This window comes from Echeneis naucrates, chromosome 13 (assembly GCF_900963305.1).
Source record: "Echeneis naucrates chromosome 13, fEcheNa1.1, whole genome shotgun sequence".
NCBI lineage: Eukaryota > Metazoa > Chordata > Actinopteri > Carangiformes > Echeneidae > Echeneis > Echeneis naucrates.
Genome location: NC_042523.1, coordinates 23,827,321 through 23,843,854, shown reverse-complemented (window position 1 = coordinate 23,843,854; position 16,534 = coordinate 23,827,321). Strand labels below are relative to the sequence as shown.

Here is a 16,534-nt window from a genome sequence, read left to right as displayed (position 1 = left end):
CGGGCACGACGGAGCGCTCCAGCTAGCTCCACGCTCTGGTGTCATGTGTTGAGCAGATCCATATGCAGTGATGTTTACCCACCTCAAACGGGTCGTTTGTCTGGTGTTCTGCCGTCTCATGTGCAAATATGTATTAGCAGACATTTAGTTTGAGATATTCCCAGAATAAGAGAATATCCATGTGCGCCTGGCTCCGGAGACCAGATTATTTTTAGCATTGTTGTGACTTCAGTAGCTGTTCTTGTGGACATTGTGTTTCATTTGGTACCTCTGCCTGACTCTACAAGTGTCAGAGTTAATTTTTTCATTACGTCTTAACATAACAGAAGACCTCATGCCTTGTTAATGTTTGAAGGTCTAATGATTCTCAGTGACAGTGATGTGGGGAATCCAGGGACTTCTGGGAGTCTGGACCCAAAGCAGATATCCCTCCTCAGCTCGGGAGGATTTGACACATCTGGGTTTTTTTTCCTTCACAGGGAGGAGGCCATATCAGAGTCTTCTGCTGTTTTTCTGAGCTGCTGCTGTGTCTTTGACATATGGGGGTTGTAGGGGCCGTGTAACAGAAGGCCGAGCTTGGAAGCCCTGAGCTTCTTTTGTCAGCAGGAATTCACTCAGAGGCCCTGAGTCCGCCGGTGGTCGGGTGGGTGGGCCTTGCATGGCAGATATGGCATCGGTGGGGAAGAAGAGGAGGGAGCGTTGGATGGAAAAGAGACTTGTTGCGTAACGCCGCAAGCTATCTTTCAGTCTCAGTAAAGTGGTGGAGGTGTGACATCCCTGAACAGGCTGTTCCTGTGATGAGACAAATTGAGATTCACTCTTCAAAGTGGGATCAGGCTGTCTGAGTGCCTTATATCTCACCCCTGTGTTTCACTTGGAAGTTTTCCCCGTGTCACGTCTCTGTCATGTTACTCAAGGCATCACTCCGCTTTTACATCTGCAGACGTTCCTGAACTATAAATATTGTCTTCTATTACAGGCTAATAGTAGTTGGCAGTGACTTTCATATGCCTGCAGACCTATGTAATCGTCTCAGGGGGACATGAGGGGTCAAATACCCAGGTCGCTTCTTGCGAAGCTTATGAAACACACTTATCCCCTTGTGCTTCTAGCCTCTGTGCCCATTTATCCTTATTTAGTGTTAGAGACTTGCAGCGACATCGAAATCCTCCCCTGGCAGGACATGAAAGATAATATGGGGCATTATTGTCCGCACACTCGATAAAGTTAGATGGAGGACAAGTGCAGCGTGCTGAAACACCGCTGGGATGTTTGCAGAGTGAACATGATAAGGGATAAACACTGGTCTTAAATAAGGACAGTAGCGGGATGAGGTCATGCAGTCGTGACCCTTTGGCCTCCTCCTCACTTCTCCGGTGTCTGTTTGCACCGCTCACCTGAGCCTGGGGTCCGAGATGTGGCTCCAAATTCACGGTTCATCTTCTCCCTCCAGAGACATACTTGTGCAATGACATTGTGTCTGTTGAAAACCGGCCGGAGGCTTATTTTAGCTGAAATGTGACCTGGTTATACTTGTCTGTGTTTACCATAAATGGTAACTAAAATAAATCCCAGCTTGAGTCCAGCGTGGACATAGTTTTAGGCCAGCCTGGGCTGAGTTTGTACGTTTATTTGAATTTTCTTGCGTCACGTGTGATCGATTTTGCTGCCAAGTATTCAAAACATCTGCCCTTTTGTTCAGATTGTTGTCAATGCTGTTGGAGCTGAGCCCCGTAGTTCAGTTAATCAGTTGATTGAAACCCTCGAGTGTTTGTCTTACAGCTCTTCATAAGTTTATTATTGAGGGAAAAAAAAGAACAACACGTCTTTCAGAGGGGTGTAACAGGACATGAATAAAAAGATACTGTGCTAAAGAATAAAGCCGAAATTAAAATCTTTTTTGCTAAGAAGAAAAATGTGAATGATTGGCTCCGTCTGTTTGTTTTAGCTTCTGAGGAAGTGACAGAAAAGTTTCACTGAGGTGAAAAATCAGGTGCAACAAGAACATAACGTAACGCTGCAGACAGACGCAGCAAATAAATCATAACACACACAAAATGAGCGTCATTCAGGCTTGTGCTGCCCATCAGGTACGTTTGATGAGGAGTGTGTCATATTTCTGCCCTTCTACTCACTCGTCTGGTGCAGGTTCTGGTTTTTTGGCAATTTGGTTAAAATTATGGTGCATTTTATTTGAACCTTGATACATCTTTGGACCTGATACATTGCTCTTTTGATTTTCCGTCTGTAATCCTTGAACATCAACATGTATGTTATACAGAGTGAGTATTATACAGATGATTCACCCCTCACTCCTCCTGCAGCTTCAACTTCTCCACCAAATATGGTTTCTTCTGTTTTCAAAAAACAAACCCGATGCTTTGAAATGGCAGCCAGACAGCAGATGCTACAGAGATCCCCTCCGGGCTGTGCAGGAGCTTCCAGTGGGCGCAGAAATAAAACAAAGTAGCGTCCCACGGGGAGCAGCGCCCACTTTAACCCTCAGATGTCAATTAGCTGCCATGTGAAACAGGCACCCAGAGGCTCAGGCTCAGAGGCAAACAAACCATTTTCAATCAAGCATTAAAGGATTTCCTAAATCTGGTAATTTCGCTGATTGCCACTGAGCCTCGGTCAGTCTGCGTACTGCTGAAAATGTATGGTTTCCTGCAGTTTCCATCCAGCGTGTATGAATAAAGGAAGCGGGCTGATGTGAGATGTGGAGGCACTGCCGGCTGCCTGTGTACCTTTGGAAAGTGAAGTGCAACGCTTGAGGGGATTTTCCTCTTCGGACTATAGTGTGTCACCTGCACTGTAAACGTCTCTTTCCTGGCAGGCCTCGGCAGAGGAGCCAGAGTAATCACTAGCAGAGAGAGTAGCTGGCTCGCTCGCTGTGTTCTTTCGTAAGAGCGGCGTGTTTTTCACCCAGGCGGTCTCGGGTCAGCTGCCGTCATCTACTGCTGAATCCGCCCCTGCTCTGATGTGCTGCATCTGTTTTTCTGTCCTCATCAGCCTCAGTAACGAGGGCATAAAGGTTTTTAAAATTAGCGTGCTGGCAGATGAGACTGGTGACACACATCAGTATCAGGATGGATAGTGGCTTTTGTTTGTTTGAAGCCACATTAAGGCCCCGGGCAGGAACAGGGAGCCTGAAAAACATTTCTGACTGCAGTAACGTAGCTCAGCTCTGTCTGGCTGAAAACACGCAGCTCAGTTTGTGACCTGACCGATCCTGATGTTTATGTCGTGCGCTGCGTGCGTCGGTTTTCTGTTAATGAGACATGAAAGGAACTGCGATGGCGTTAATGTCGAGCTCTGCGTTGCCACACGGGGTTTAACAGTGACTCCCGGCTGTAACGTCACGTCTGCGTCTGTTGGTCCCAATAAAACCAGCTTGACACAGAGAAGCAGAGTTGCTCTCAGACAGTAGGGCTGTAAAATGAATAAAGAAAGATCACCACAGCCTGAGTGGATGTGGAGATGTGATGAGCCTGACGTGTTGGCCTCCCCAGGATGAGACACTCTGACAGCAATCAACCAGAAAATTATGACCACCTTTGAAGCTGAGCTGTGGGATCTGGACCAAGACGTTAGCAGCTGATCCCTGAAGTCCGGAAGCTGTAAGGTGGCGCCTCCATGGACCTGGACTTGTTTGGTCCAGCTCATCCCACAGATGCTTTAGAGCCAAGTGAAGACATCGAACTGGTTGTTGCTCCTCAAAACTCCTGATCTGTTGTTGCAGTGAGGATGACACATACATCAGACAATACTGTTTCCATGAAGACCTGGACTTGGTCTGAACCAGGTTTGGGTCGGTGGTTTGTGTCTAAGTAACATCCACAAGAATGTAGCCGCCAAACTTTCCCGTTAGGACATTGTCCAAAGCATCACGCTGTCTCCACCAGCTGGTCTTCTTCCCATCCTGGTGTCATGTCTTCCCCAGGAGAGAGACGCACACACGCCCGTCGTTCCGCATGATGTGAAAGAAAACCAGACCACCTTCCTCCAGTGCTTCTCGGTCCAGTTCTGATGCCCACGTGTCCGCTGTAGGAGGTTTTCTGGTCTAGGCTGCAGCTACACAACAAACTGAGATGGCCTGAAAGGGTGAAAATCTATCAAAGAAATACAATTAACACGTCGGTGTACTACAGCTGAGTGAATCAGAAGAATTCGTTTGGCCGCTGTGATTCTTCATGTGGCTACAACAGGATGACGTCAGTCAATCAAACCACAAATCCAGAAAAATAAGGAATACAACACAAATCAAGTGGAGACATCTGTGTCTTGTTTTGTTTTATTTTGTTTTGCATATATTTCTCTGCTTTGGGCAACATCCATGACTGTTGTGAGTCAGGTTTGGCTGTGAAAGATGAACAATTATCAGGTCTGGCACAGACTTTTACCGGTTTAACGGCTTTTCATGATAATATATAATGATTTATCATCTTTAGCGTTTGTCTGTTTTGGCGTTTTTATGTGACGGCAGAAAGACAAACAAAGTCTGAGATAATGAATTAATCACTGTTTTGCTGATCTGCCACGTTAGGATTCACACTCAGACTTTCCTGTCTGAAGGGTGGGGGGTTGTTTTGGGAGAGATCCTGTAACAGTGACACAACCGTTTGGACCGGAGTTAACGCTGGAAAGCAGAATGGATTATTTTTAATAATGTGTGTGCTGATTAAAGATTTTAATCCTCTTAGGGGCGCATATGTCTTATATTTTCCCCTCTATTTTCGGTATCTTTTACAGCGCCAGATATCTAGTGTTTTTCTGGCGGGTTCGAGTGCCGTCAGAACAGGCGTGGGTCAAGCGATTAAATTTTTTTCCACAGAATATCGTTTGTTACAAACCACAGCTTGTAGTTTGTCATCATGCTGCCAGTCCTGTTGCCCTGAAATGATGAGGAGCGTGGCAAATATATCTCACCCAACTGCCTGGAACACGAGGCGGGAGAGAGATTTGTGTGAGGTCTAACTGGGCCTCCATGATATGACTGATTTTCTTATTTCTTCTTGGAGCTTGAAGGCGATTGAATATTTTCCCGGCACTTAAAAATGCTTTAAGCACAAATAACAGATGTTCGTAAACACATTTGAAAAGTCACTTTCAGCTTAAGTTTTTCACATTTTTTTCTGTCATTTGTGGCAGTTTCAGTTTTAAAACACCTGAAATAGAGACTCGTTTAAACGCTGTTGGACTGGGTTTTATTTTGAAAACCCCCAGGGATGGGCAGAAACTGCTTTGGAAGCATTGACGCAGACCTCCATGGTCGCTCTCTGATCTGATTTTTATCAGCCTGGATTACCGGCAGTGAAACCAACCTGGAGAATGAATCACGACTGTTGCTGACGTTGTTTTGGCTCACAGCTGTTGATAAGTTCTCTATTTTAGTTTGGGCTCTGAAAAAGGAAGTCAGCGCTGAAGAGCCTTTACCGTTCATTCTGTCTACCAACCAAGAAGATTGTATTGAAGTCTATGGGAAAATGTCCCTCCTCCTCTCAGTCTCTAGTTCAACATGATGGACATGTTTAGTGCTGATCAGGAGGACTACGAGTCAAAGGCCCCCTCTCCCCCGACTTCCTGTTTCTTTCTGCTGTCCTTGTCAGAAAAAAGGCCAGAGACAAACTACGAAGTGGAGGTGGGGGACGTGTCTACACTACAGCTGTTGCTACCGCAGAGTAGACAGTCCACTTTTTGTTCGCACTGGCTCGTGCATGTCCAGTGTAACGTGATGTTTTCTCAGGCGTGTTAGTCTGGACGGAGGTGGTTCTAAAAGAAAGTGTATTAGTGTGAACTAAACTGAAACTGAATTAGGAGAAAAGGATGTAAAAAAAAAAAAGAAAAAACAACTTAATAAACACTTGAATATAAAGAATTTGTTTCGCGACATAAACAGTTTGCTGTAGTGATTTTCCAGTTGGATGCCATGACATCACTGCACAAGAACAAGGCGCAGCGAAATGGCATCAGAAAATCAAAGCTGAAACAGAGGAAAATAAACACGGTGGAAAGAATGACATTCGTGTTTACTTTGTGTCTCCTTGTGGCTCTGCAGATCTGATGCTTTCGACGGCTTCCTGGTCATCTGTGTTTTTAATTTTCCACTCAGTGAAAGACACAGTGAAGTCAGAGAGGTTTGTCCCTGTTGATCCTGTTTATCGTCTCAGGTTTCCATGTGTTGAAAAGAGGTCTGATGTTTTTATGAGCAGGAGTGTACTGTACTCATGAGGCTGAACTAAATGTTGGTTATGTAAGAAAACAGACGGGCCTGTCGACGTGAGTGATGATAGAGCTGCTGAGACGGCAACCTCTTAAAATCTGATGTGTTCATTTGCTTGTGTTCGATTCAACATCCTGTCTGTGCTGTTTCAGGCGTCGTGGAGCTCCAGCCTGCAGTGTTGAAGTGTGAACCAGCAAGAGCTGATGCTGTTCAGGACTGTGATGTCTGCGATGTGTCGACCTGTCTGACGTTAATTTGGTAGAAGGAGAAACCGGTTACACTTCACAGCAGCTTTTTGTTTTGATGTATGTTTGGCAAACCTGAAATTCAGAATCAAAACACAACGTCTGTTGCTTCTGCTAACGGAGGTCTCGTGGTGATGTTGGGAAACAGCAGGGAATCTTGGGAGTTGTTGCTGTCAATTTGTATGGTCTGGATCCCCCTCATGTCAGTTTTTTACTGGAAGACTTAAAATCAGGGAGTGAAATGATTAAATAAAATGAGAAGTAGAGCCATTTTCCCATAGAATTCAATACAATCTGACTTGTTTTTAAACAAGCCCCCTTCAGCACTGGCTTGGAAGATGGGACATTTCTCCAGATACTACAGATACAGAACATGATAAACATAAATGTTGACATGATCTGATCTTTTCTTTCTTTTCTTTGGCTGCAACAACACAAAGTTCACTCGCGGTCACAGTTGTGTTACGGCGTTGTCATGTTTAATTTCACTGATAAACAATCTTTGGCCGAGCACAGACAACAGCCGCATTTCATTTTCTCTGTTATGAATTCGTTTTAATTAGCAACAGCCAAAAAAGATTTGATAAGAGAGTTCAGTGGATCTTTATCTGGCTTGGACCTGGATCCAGAACTGGATCTGGTGTTCAGCTGAAGTCTGTCAAATAATGTTTCTCAGATTAATGTTGGTTAGCTGTGAGGGACACAGGTTGGGTTAGTCCAAGTTAAAGTAAGGATCGGAACCAGGACCAGGTCCAGGATCAGGTCCAGGATCAGGTCCAGGACCAGGTCCAGGATCAGGTCCAGGTCCAGGTCCAGGTCCAGGTCCAGGACCAGGATCAGGATCAGGATCAGGTCCAGGTTTAGGATCAGGATCAGGATCAGGTCCAGGATCAGGACCAGGACCAGGATCAGGATCAGGATCAGGTCCAGGTTTAGGATCAGGATCAGGATCAGGACCAGGACCAGTCTCATTCAATGGTGCAAACACCATGACACCATCCTGATATCGGACGGAGCTCCAGAGCTGGTGACGTAGTTTGGAGCCGTGGAGGAGGACGGCCACCCACCCAGATTCTGGTTCTGCTCCAGGTTTTGCCTCTTAAAAGGAAGTTTGGTGCGCCTTGTTGGCTGTCTGTCAGTTATCACAGAAGGAACTGTGGAAAACTTCTGGCCTGCACAATGAAATCAACTTGAACTTGAACCTGACTTGGAGTTGGAGGCATCGAAGTTCCATCAGTGATGGCGGCTGTCAGTCACGACGCTGCTCTCCCATTTTACTGCACCGACTATTTTAAAACCAAACTTATTGAAAAATTGGCCAATTCCATAAAAACGAAGCCACACCAGAGGTGCCGTGTTCCGTGCTTATGGGCAGCTGTTATGCATCTGCATCCTTTAACTTTAAAGCTACTCTACAGATTATCATGATTGTCCCACACTCTCAGCATGCATTTCATCAAACAACAACAAAAAAACATTCTAATCTGTCTCCACAGTGTCAAACCTTCAGTATGTTGAATGGCCCATCTGCATTCAGTGATAATTCAGACTGCAGACCAGACAGCGTTTAGTTAATTTAAACTGAAGTATTTTTACCTCCCGTCTCAATAGTTGAAGATCCTAAAGTGTCACGTATAACCAGACAGAAGGCGATCGTCCTTATTTGTTAGCAATAATACCAGCTGGACAGGACAGTCTGTGTTATTTCGGTGATGTTAATTACTTGTATTTACAGCTGAGGACACAGATTAGTCTTTGCTTGGCATGTGGAAAGCACTGAAGTAAATAAATTAGTGTCTTATATTTGGTAATTGTTGAGGCCACATAGAGCTGACAGGACATGGCGGGGTTTAAGTGTTACTCATGGTGGACGCCACCTGCTGACTTATAAATGGGCCTAAGTTATATTTTGAAAATTTACAAGGCTCGGTGATTAAAAATATAAATGTTGTGATAATAGTTCCTGAGCTGCAGTATTCAGTGTTGTGGTAGAGAAGTGGCACAGCAGCTCTTTGGAGTCCTGAGGAGATATTGGCTGCTCTCTGAATACTCCATGATAAATGTTTATCACAAAAGTTGATTGCATGGCTAAATGACCAACAGAAGAGCACGTCAGGCTCCACTTCCTGTCAGCCAAGGACAGAAAGCCGAGGCCTCACCAACATCAGACAATCTGCAGTTGCTCAACTTGAGGAATCAGAAATAACATCAGTATTAAGGCTTTGGCTTCTATTCTGCTATTATAAAATACCACAGGGTGAAAATATGTAAAATAGTGGAAACTAGAAACGGTGGCTGGCATCACCGGTCCATCCATAACTGAGCAGATGGGAACTGGCCGGAGCGAGCTAATGAAATAACTTCATTAGGGCCCAGCGAACATCAAGCAGAACATTGAGCCCTGAGGGAGCTCCCTGGTTCTCTTTAACACAGCTCTGAGGTTTTAAACAATATTGCATAACAGCATCTGCACGCTGTTAAACGTTTTAGGGTGTCTGCAAGTCATGGAAAACTCTTACAAGATCTGAAAGGATCCCGAGGCCCAACATGGTCCCACACCGTTTCCGTATTGAATTTCTTTCCCGTCATTTAGACGACGACCGACTTCCAAATATCACCTCCATCTTTACAGACTTGACCCGTACGATGCTTGGATGTTTGAGCCACACCGAAGTTGTTTTTAGCTTTTACTTGGCTCTTTAAATAACCTCTTCAGCCAGTCTGGCTGGCGGATGGCTTTGTTTCCACCCCCTCCGAGGGTAAATCTTGGTGGGAAAAAGGTCAGGTCACAGCTTCGGGGTCAAAGTCTCCCAGCTACGAATAATCTGTTGAATTTACTCATCACAAGACCAACGTGGAGGCCTTCAGGGAGGTGGGCTCTGTTTGACATCACTTCCCGTGTGAGACTATGCCAACCTGAATTTGTCCGCTGAGCGCTCAGTTTCAAATCCGTGTGGGAATGCAACAAGGGGGTGCGCTGGATTCAAAAAGGTCGGCCAGTTCCCGCCCCAGGCTCATGCTCAGGCATGACGACAAGGTCACACCTCATTGAACTCACTGGAGGTTTTTGTGGGACCTCAGAGTCAGGAAGTTAAACAACTGTTGCCAAGGTCACAATAACATGAGGCGTTGGTACTAACCTGAAACATCTCTGGTGTGTTTGTGTATTTCAGATGGCTGGACGTGAGCGTGGCCAACCTGATGTGCAAAAGGTACTGGGTGGTGTATCTGCAGGTCATCCAGGAGGCCGTGTGGCCGGGCGGCGTTCTGCCAACGTCACCTCAGCTTGAGCGCAGCCAGCAGCAGAAGGACAGCAGCAGGCAGGAAGCCTTACACTGCCTGATGAGACTCCTGCCAGGTATCGATCTGTTGTCCAACCATCTCCTGATCTGAAAACAAATGTATAAAATGGCGATGTTTAGCTTCAGCTCCGGTGACACAGCGGTGTGTGATTCTCCATATGTTTGTGTTTCTCCAGATGTGGTCTCAGATATGTTGGGCTCAGACAAGTACCAACTCAGCTGGCAGACTGTCCTGGACTCGGTACAGGATCCCCACATTAACAGGTTAATACACTGACCGGGCTCTGTGCTTCTCACGGTGGTGGAAACGGGTCATTTGTTTAAAGCTCCCATGTTTTACACGTTTCCAGCTTTTTATTTTGAGGTGTTGATCAATAAGAAGATGAATTTACGTTTTTCTGAACCAAAAATCGTCTCTGTAGTTTTACATCTCCTGTCTTGGACTCCTCGGAGCTCCTCATGGGATCCAAATCCTCCAAGGTTGGGCAGTCAGTTCAGGTGGGCGGGACTTGTGGAGCTGACTACTTCATTGTGACATCACAAACATCACAAACTTCCAGAAATCCTTATGGTTCATTTTAAGACTCTAAATCCACCTTTAGACCATATGGACCTTTAACCTCCACCTTAGATCAGACAGACCTTTAACCTCCACCTTTAGATCAGACAGACCTTTAACCTCCACCTTTAGATCAGACGGACCTTTAACCTCCACCTTTAGATCAGACAGACCTTTAACCTCCACCTTTAGATCAGACGGACCTTTAACCTCCACCTTTAGATCAGACGGACCTTTAACCTCCACCTTAGATCAGACAGACCTTTAACCTCCACCTTTAGATCAGACAGACCTTTAACCTCCACCTTTAGACCATATGGACCTTTAACCTCCACCTTAGATCAGACAGACCTTTAACCTCCACCTTTAGATCAGACGGACCTTTAACCTCCACCTTTAGATCAGACAGACCTTTAACCTCCACCTTTAGATCAGACAGACCTTTAACCTCCACCTTTAGACCAGACGGACCTTTAACCTCCACCTTTAGATCAGACGGACCTTTAACCTCCACCTTTACACCTGATGGAGCTTTAAGGTGTCAGGACAACGCTCCTGTGTTACTTGATGGTTTGAAAATCCTGACTGGGACACTTTTAGTGACGTAGCGACACACCTTGGCCCCCGTTCCTCACAGATCAGGTCCGCTCTGATGTTTGCAGTTCACCTCCTGATCCTCCTGAGTCAGACGGACTCCTCCACTAATTAACAGGCTGTTGACTAAACAACAGCTCAACTGTTTACAGATGTCGGAAACAAAACGTGGTTGGAATCACTCACTTCTACTTAATGTAGAAACAACTTATTCTAACAAGCGTGTCGGGTGGGTGTTCTGCACAAACAAACAACAAAAGAATTGTTTCATGGATGAAATTTGCTGGTTACTGAATGTGTCCCACAAAATGCTCCAGAGAAACTCTAACTGAATTCAGATCGTGACGTCCGTGTGGCTTTGAGCTGTTGTGTTAGATTAGATTGTGCGTGCCGGTTCAGGTGCTCAGTGCTAATTGGATTTGATCAGCTCCATTCGATCTCACTGAAGAACGTGTTCTGCTCCTGTTCTCTCAGACACCTGGTCTACTGTATATTTGACCTTTTGTTGGAGTTCCTGGTCCCTGAAATACCTGAGGAGGACTTCCAGAGGAGCCTGCTGCAGACCCTCTCAAAGAACGCAGAGAAGATCGTGGTGTGAGGAGACACCAGGAGGTCCAGCCTCAGTGTCTCGTGGTCATCGTTGGTTCAATTCAGCGCCACGTGGAGGCCGCTCCTTGTCCTGTTCCTGGAGAGACTGAACGTTCTCGGCCCCCACCTTAAAGTCCCAGAGGTCAGTTCTGCGTCTAATCATGCGGTGATGTGTTGATGTCCGAGGCGGGGGAACGTGGCGTCCTGTTTACACACATTTCGACACCGAGCGGCTTTAATCACGCCACAGCACCTGGTTTGTGTTCAATCTCATGTGTCAGATCTAAACATGTGGCAAAGCTTCATCCAGCCGCTTCCTGCCTGCTAAACTTCCCGGCTTTGACTAAACTCGCTTCAGATGGTTTTCACACTCAGCCCCTCGCTTCAGACCTCACACCTATCGCTCTAATCTGGAGAAGCAGGATTTGCTCATTTCCCCCCAGTTTAAATCTCACAGCACATGATGGGGATTTAGCGTCACTGTTATTATTCTGAGTTGACTCATTTTTTAGGACCATGTGGCTCTGACATCATGTGAGCTATACTTCCTGAATCTGAGCCTTTCTGCGGTCCCACAGCGTCTTTGTGTGACATCACTGCTTACATCATCTGCTCACAGTCAAAATTTTCATTTCGATTAATGTAAGGGTTGACTTTATTCACGCAGATTTAATGTGCTGGTGTCACGTGTGACCGTCACTACACGAGCTCCTTCAGCCTAATTTCAGCTCGCTGGTCATTACTGATTCAGGCCACGCCCACTTATCTGCATCTTTGTTTTAAAATGAGCTCCTACCGTACGAGTGTTTTTAGCTTCATTTAGAAACAGTCTGAATCCACTAAACTCATACATGACCGTTGAACCCAGTCAGGGAGCCGCCATTTTGCCTGAGTTTTCAAAATAAAACGGACCCAGCAGTCTTTACAGACCCAGAATTTATGTTTATAGACCGTCTCGAGATTAAAATAGATTAAAATGCAGAATTTAGCAGCACGACAGCTGTTGGCGTTCCTTTCCTGGCGTGGGAGTCGAGGCTGGTAAGACCCAATCAGGAAGAGAGCCCGGGGATCGACATCATCATTTACAAAAAGTTATCAGTTTCTATTTCTGCCCGTCCAGACCGCAGCACAACCCTGGAGCTTTCAAAGTAAAAGTGTTTCTGTTTGAAGAAACATCAAAAAGAAAAAGCAGCATTTTGGACGCAGCCTCACTCTCCCCACATTTCCTGTTTCCCCCGCCACTGATCCTCGCTTCCTCCTCTGAGCAGATAGAAGACGTAATCGATCGATCAACCGATCCTTTCTGAGCTGAATCAATGTATAATTATGTTCCATGAAGGTTTCCTTCTTTGGTAATTTCTCCATCCTCATACTTGTTGGACCAGCACACTACTAACTCAGCCCTTGACCTCTGACCCCCAACCCCCCACGATGTGAACCGTATGAAGGGAGTGTCGCAGTTTACTGTCGTCGTCGTTGAAGGTTTTTGTGCTTTTTGAAGTTTGCCTTGGACTCTTCTCGCCTTATTGAACAGAACGTGTTAATTGTTATATTAAATATCAATGAAGTTATATGTTTTCTCTGATGCACATTCAGTGTTAGAGAAATGTTACACTCTGTATTGTAAATGAAATTTAATGTTAATGTGTTTTTCGTTCACGCTGGTTCAGCTGGCTCATCGTTTGTCTTAAATTCCTTTTTTTTTTTTTCATTTCATGTGTTCATGTGTCTATTTATTGACTTATTTATTGATTGATTTGCTTTCAGCACAAAGCCGTCATTCCAACCAAATTAAAATATTCATGTGAAGAAACAACGAATTGTTCCTGTTACAACAGAAACTGTGCAAGCGAAGTGATATTTGTCACGTGGCAGCGTTACATCGCTGTTACATCTGCCATAAACAACAACAATGAAACGTGACACTGTACACGTCACGATAATTCACTCAGTCTGCTGGTTCTGTGCTCGTGTCATGCATGTTAATGCTGTGAATCTGTCTCCATCTTTTAATCATTTGCTGGTTGTTTCCCGAGCATAAGAAAATAAAACTAATAAATAAATAAAAACCCACACAATGAAGTTACCAAACATGATTTATTAAATCTTCAACTGTTGTTCGCACTCATTATTTTCTTGGCCTGAGGACATTCATACATTTTACAAGAAGCTGGTGAATTACTTGGTTGTTATTTTTTTTATTTTTTTTATTTTTTTTTTTTATTTTATGAGATTTAACATTAAATTTATCCCAGGCCTTCGTGGAAATGTGGAAATGGGGAAACGTCTGCAGCTTCAAGAGTGTCCTCTCCTTCTTTAAGGTCACCGTTGCCTTCTAAATTGTCATTTTTGTACTTTGTGTTGACATTTTACATTTGCTTCGCTCCGTCAGCTCGCCGCTAATTTGCTGTAGCCTGCAGACTCGTGACTCACGTCCAGCAACAACAGAAAGTGTGTGGATGAAAACCTTTAAATACCCCATAATAAAGATCAGACCCCTTTCTTGGAACAGTTTCTGTTCAGCTCCACTTCTCTCACAGCAAAGGAGGGATTTTTTTTTTGGTTTTTTTTGCAGGAAGGATTGGGGGGTATTGAAGGGCAACTTTGCTTTGCCAAGAAATCCTCATAAATCGGATTTACAGATAAAACTGTAAGCGACACTATGGATTAGTCGTGTGCTGAGGGACACAACTGAATAAACGTGGTCTTGATAGTGTTTTTGTTCAAATGCACGTTGAATAAATTTGATTTCTTCCAGTCCTCATCTCACCTCCCTAACCCTCCAGCCTCAGTCCTCCACGAAGTTGTTTACAGTTTGTTTTGTTGTGTGTGTTTTTTGTCTTTTTTAACTGTAATTCACTTAAATTAGATTTAACTTTATTTGATGCTCCGAGTGGATCAGATGCTAACAGTTAGTCTACATCTGTCGAGCGCACACAACTCAAATGATATCGTGGAATTAAAAGAATAACTGCAATGACTGCTTTCATGTGATTGTGGTTGAGGCGCCTCATGAGTGACATCAGGACTGACTCCGCCCCCTCAGGGCCGGAGGAGGAAGAGGAGGCGGCTGGAGGCCCCTCCACTGAGAGCCCTTTGTGTCTTCAGGGGCCGGGGGCCACATGACCAGACGCGCTCACGGTGTCGCTCTAACAACTGCCCCCTGGGAGGCGGTGATCTTTTACCGCCGTGGCCCGGAGGGGTCACAGGTTGCTATGGTGACGAGTCCAGAAAAATTCAGCATCTTTATTTAATTTAGCTTCACTTTAACACGGAGGGATTCTCTCATTTCATCCGATGAGACAATTACAGATTTATGTGTGTTGTTGAGCGGATGTCGACCGGCGTCCTGTCGAATGACCATCAGGGTGCGACTCCACTGACTGTCGTGGAATCAGATTGTGTTGAAGTCTATGGGAAAATGTCCCTCCTCCTCCCGGATTTATTAGCTCAGTAAAGTTTTATGTTCAAATTTATCACAAGCAAAACTTTCCAGATATCAGATGAGGATGCGATGAAAAGCGTCCGTCACCTACAAACTCAGATTATTCTGTTCATACTTGAAATAAAAACTTCTCAGAGTCTCAGATCAGCGTTGGCCTCCATCTTGTTCCAGACCATGGAGCCAATCAGCTGTTTGGCTGAGGTGAGGTCCTCCTGCCACTAAATGAACCGAAAGTGTTGTTTGACATCAGCCCGCAGCAGCCAGCAGGTTTACATGCCAACCACATGTTCTCCGTCCTGCACGGCTTATGCAACCTCCCCTTGTCCTCCGTCCGTCGTCTGGACAGAGCCTCCACCTTTCCCTCCACCTTCTTCTCTTCCTTACATAATAAAACACAGAGCAGCTCTGCATGAGCACATATATGTTTGAGCCGGCTGCCCTTTAATGGACAAAAAACCCAGAGCAGCCTTTTTTTCATCAGATGTTTGGATGTTCCTTTGAGAACCTCGTGGTGGTTCTGACAGGAGTATCTCAGGACAGTGTGGCTCAGCTGAGTGTGGTCTGCTCTTCACGATCCATCTGTCCAAAAACAGTCTGCAAATACCAGAGAGGTTACCGGTTGGAGAAGAAAAACAAGAACCTTTTGAGCTTTTTCATTGAATGCTTTTCTCCACCGAGAAGATTCAAATGCTTCTTAGAACCACGTGTTCAAAAATGTCCCCAAGTCACCTCATATTCAAAATCAGCTCACTTTGAGGGGTCAGCAGCTCAGAAACTTTGAATGTTTCCTCTCGTGTGTTTGGGTCGTTTGTCTTTATCTGCTCAGCAATGATGAAAAATCAGATCTTTATTCTGTCAACTCAAAAAACTCAGAAACACACAGGACTGATCCACAGACTCTGACAGCTCGGCCTCCGAAGGAGAGTCTGTGTTTTAAATTTAGGTTATTTGGTTAATTAAAGGTGGAGTCCTGTCTCCTCCAACCATTCTGCAATGCAGCGCCCCTCGGTGGCTGTGGGAGGAATTCAAATACAGGACCATTCAAAAGAAAAAAGCCCTGGAACTATGATGAAGCTTGACCCGTATTTCTCTCTTCGTTGTTATTATTAAATGTAAAGTCTGATTTATTCCTTTATGTTCATTTATCGTAGATAAATAACGGACAAAGGGGGAGAGTCACACGGAGTCAGAAGGGAAATCAGAAATAAAACTAACAGTCCATCAGGATCTGAGTCCAGACAATAAAACCCAGAACTTTGACTTCACAGCAGCTGGATCTTCCCAAGAAGCACTCTGTTCCCAGAATCAACTCAGTCCGCCTGCAGATGGAGACCAAACCTCAGTCGTGTCTCTGTGTCAGTTTCTAAAGAGTCCACAGGGAGGCGCTGTATGATCAGATAACACTGATGCACCTGTTACAGTGAAGGGGGGGCCGGATGAGGCAGAGGCCTCCTGATCTTCATCATCTCACTGACATCAGTCTCCAAAAGCGCCAGCGTGTCCTGATCTTCCCTCATCAGTTTGAATCGTGAGAATGTCGTTGTCCCTGTTTGTTTGTTTGTGTCTTTCCTGCAGAAG

General features: G+C 45.1%; 1 protein-coding gene across 3 annotated transcripts in view; it reads left to right on the top strand.

Annotated features, from left to right (window-relative positions):
* The window catches only part of snx19b (sorting nexin 19b), a 28,202-nt gene extending 14,609 nt beyond the window's left edge, over window positions 1-13,593 (top strand). For 2 of the 3 annotated variants that reach the window (XM_029518227.1, XM_029518228.1), the window contains exons 12-14: window positions 9,642-9,826; window positions 9,947-10,034; window positions 11,398-13,593. In XM_029518227.1, coding sequence (XP_029374087.1) covers window positions 9,642-9,826; window positions 9,947-10,034; window positions 11,398-11,521 — 397 coding nt within the window. In that variant the 3' untranslated portion in view covers window positions 11,522-13,593. The remainder of the gene's footprint in view (window positions 1-9,641; window positions 9,827-9,946; window positions 10,035-11,397) is intronic. The other variant, XR_003841447.1, reaches the window with a different exon arrangement.
* The last annotated feature ends 2,941 nt before the right edge of the window (window positions 13,594-16,534 follow it).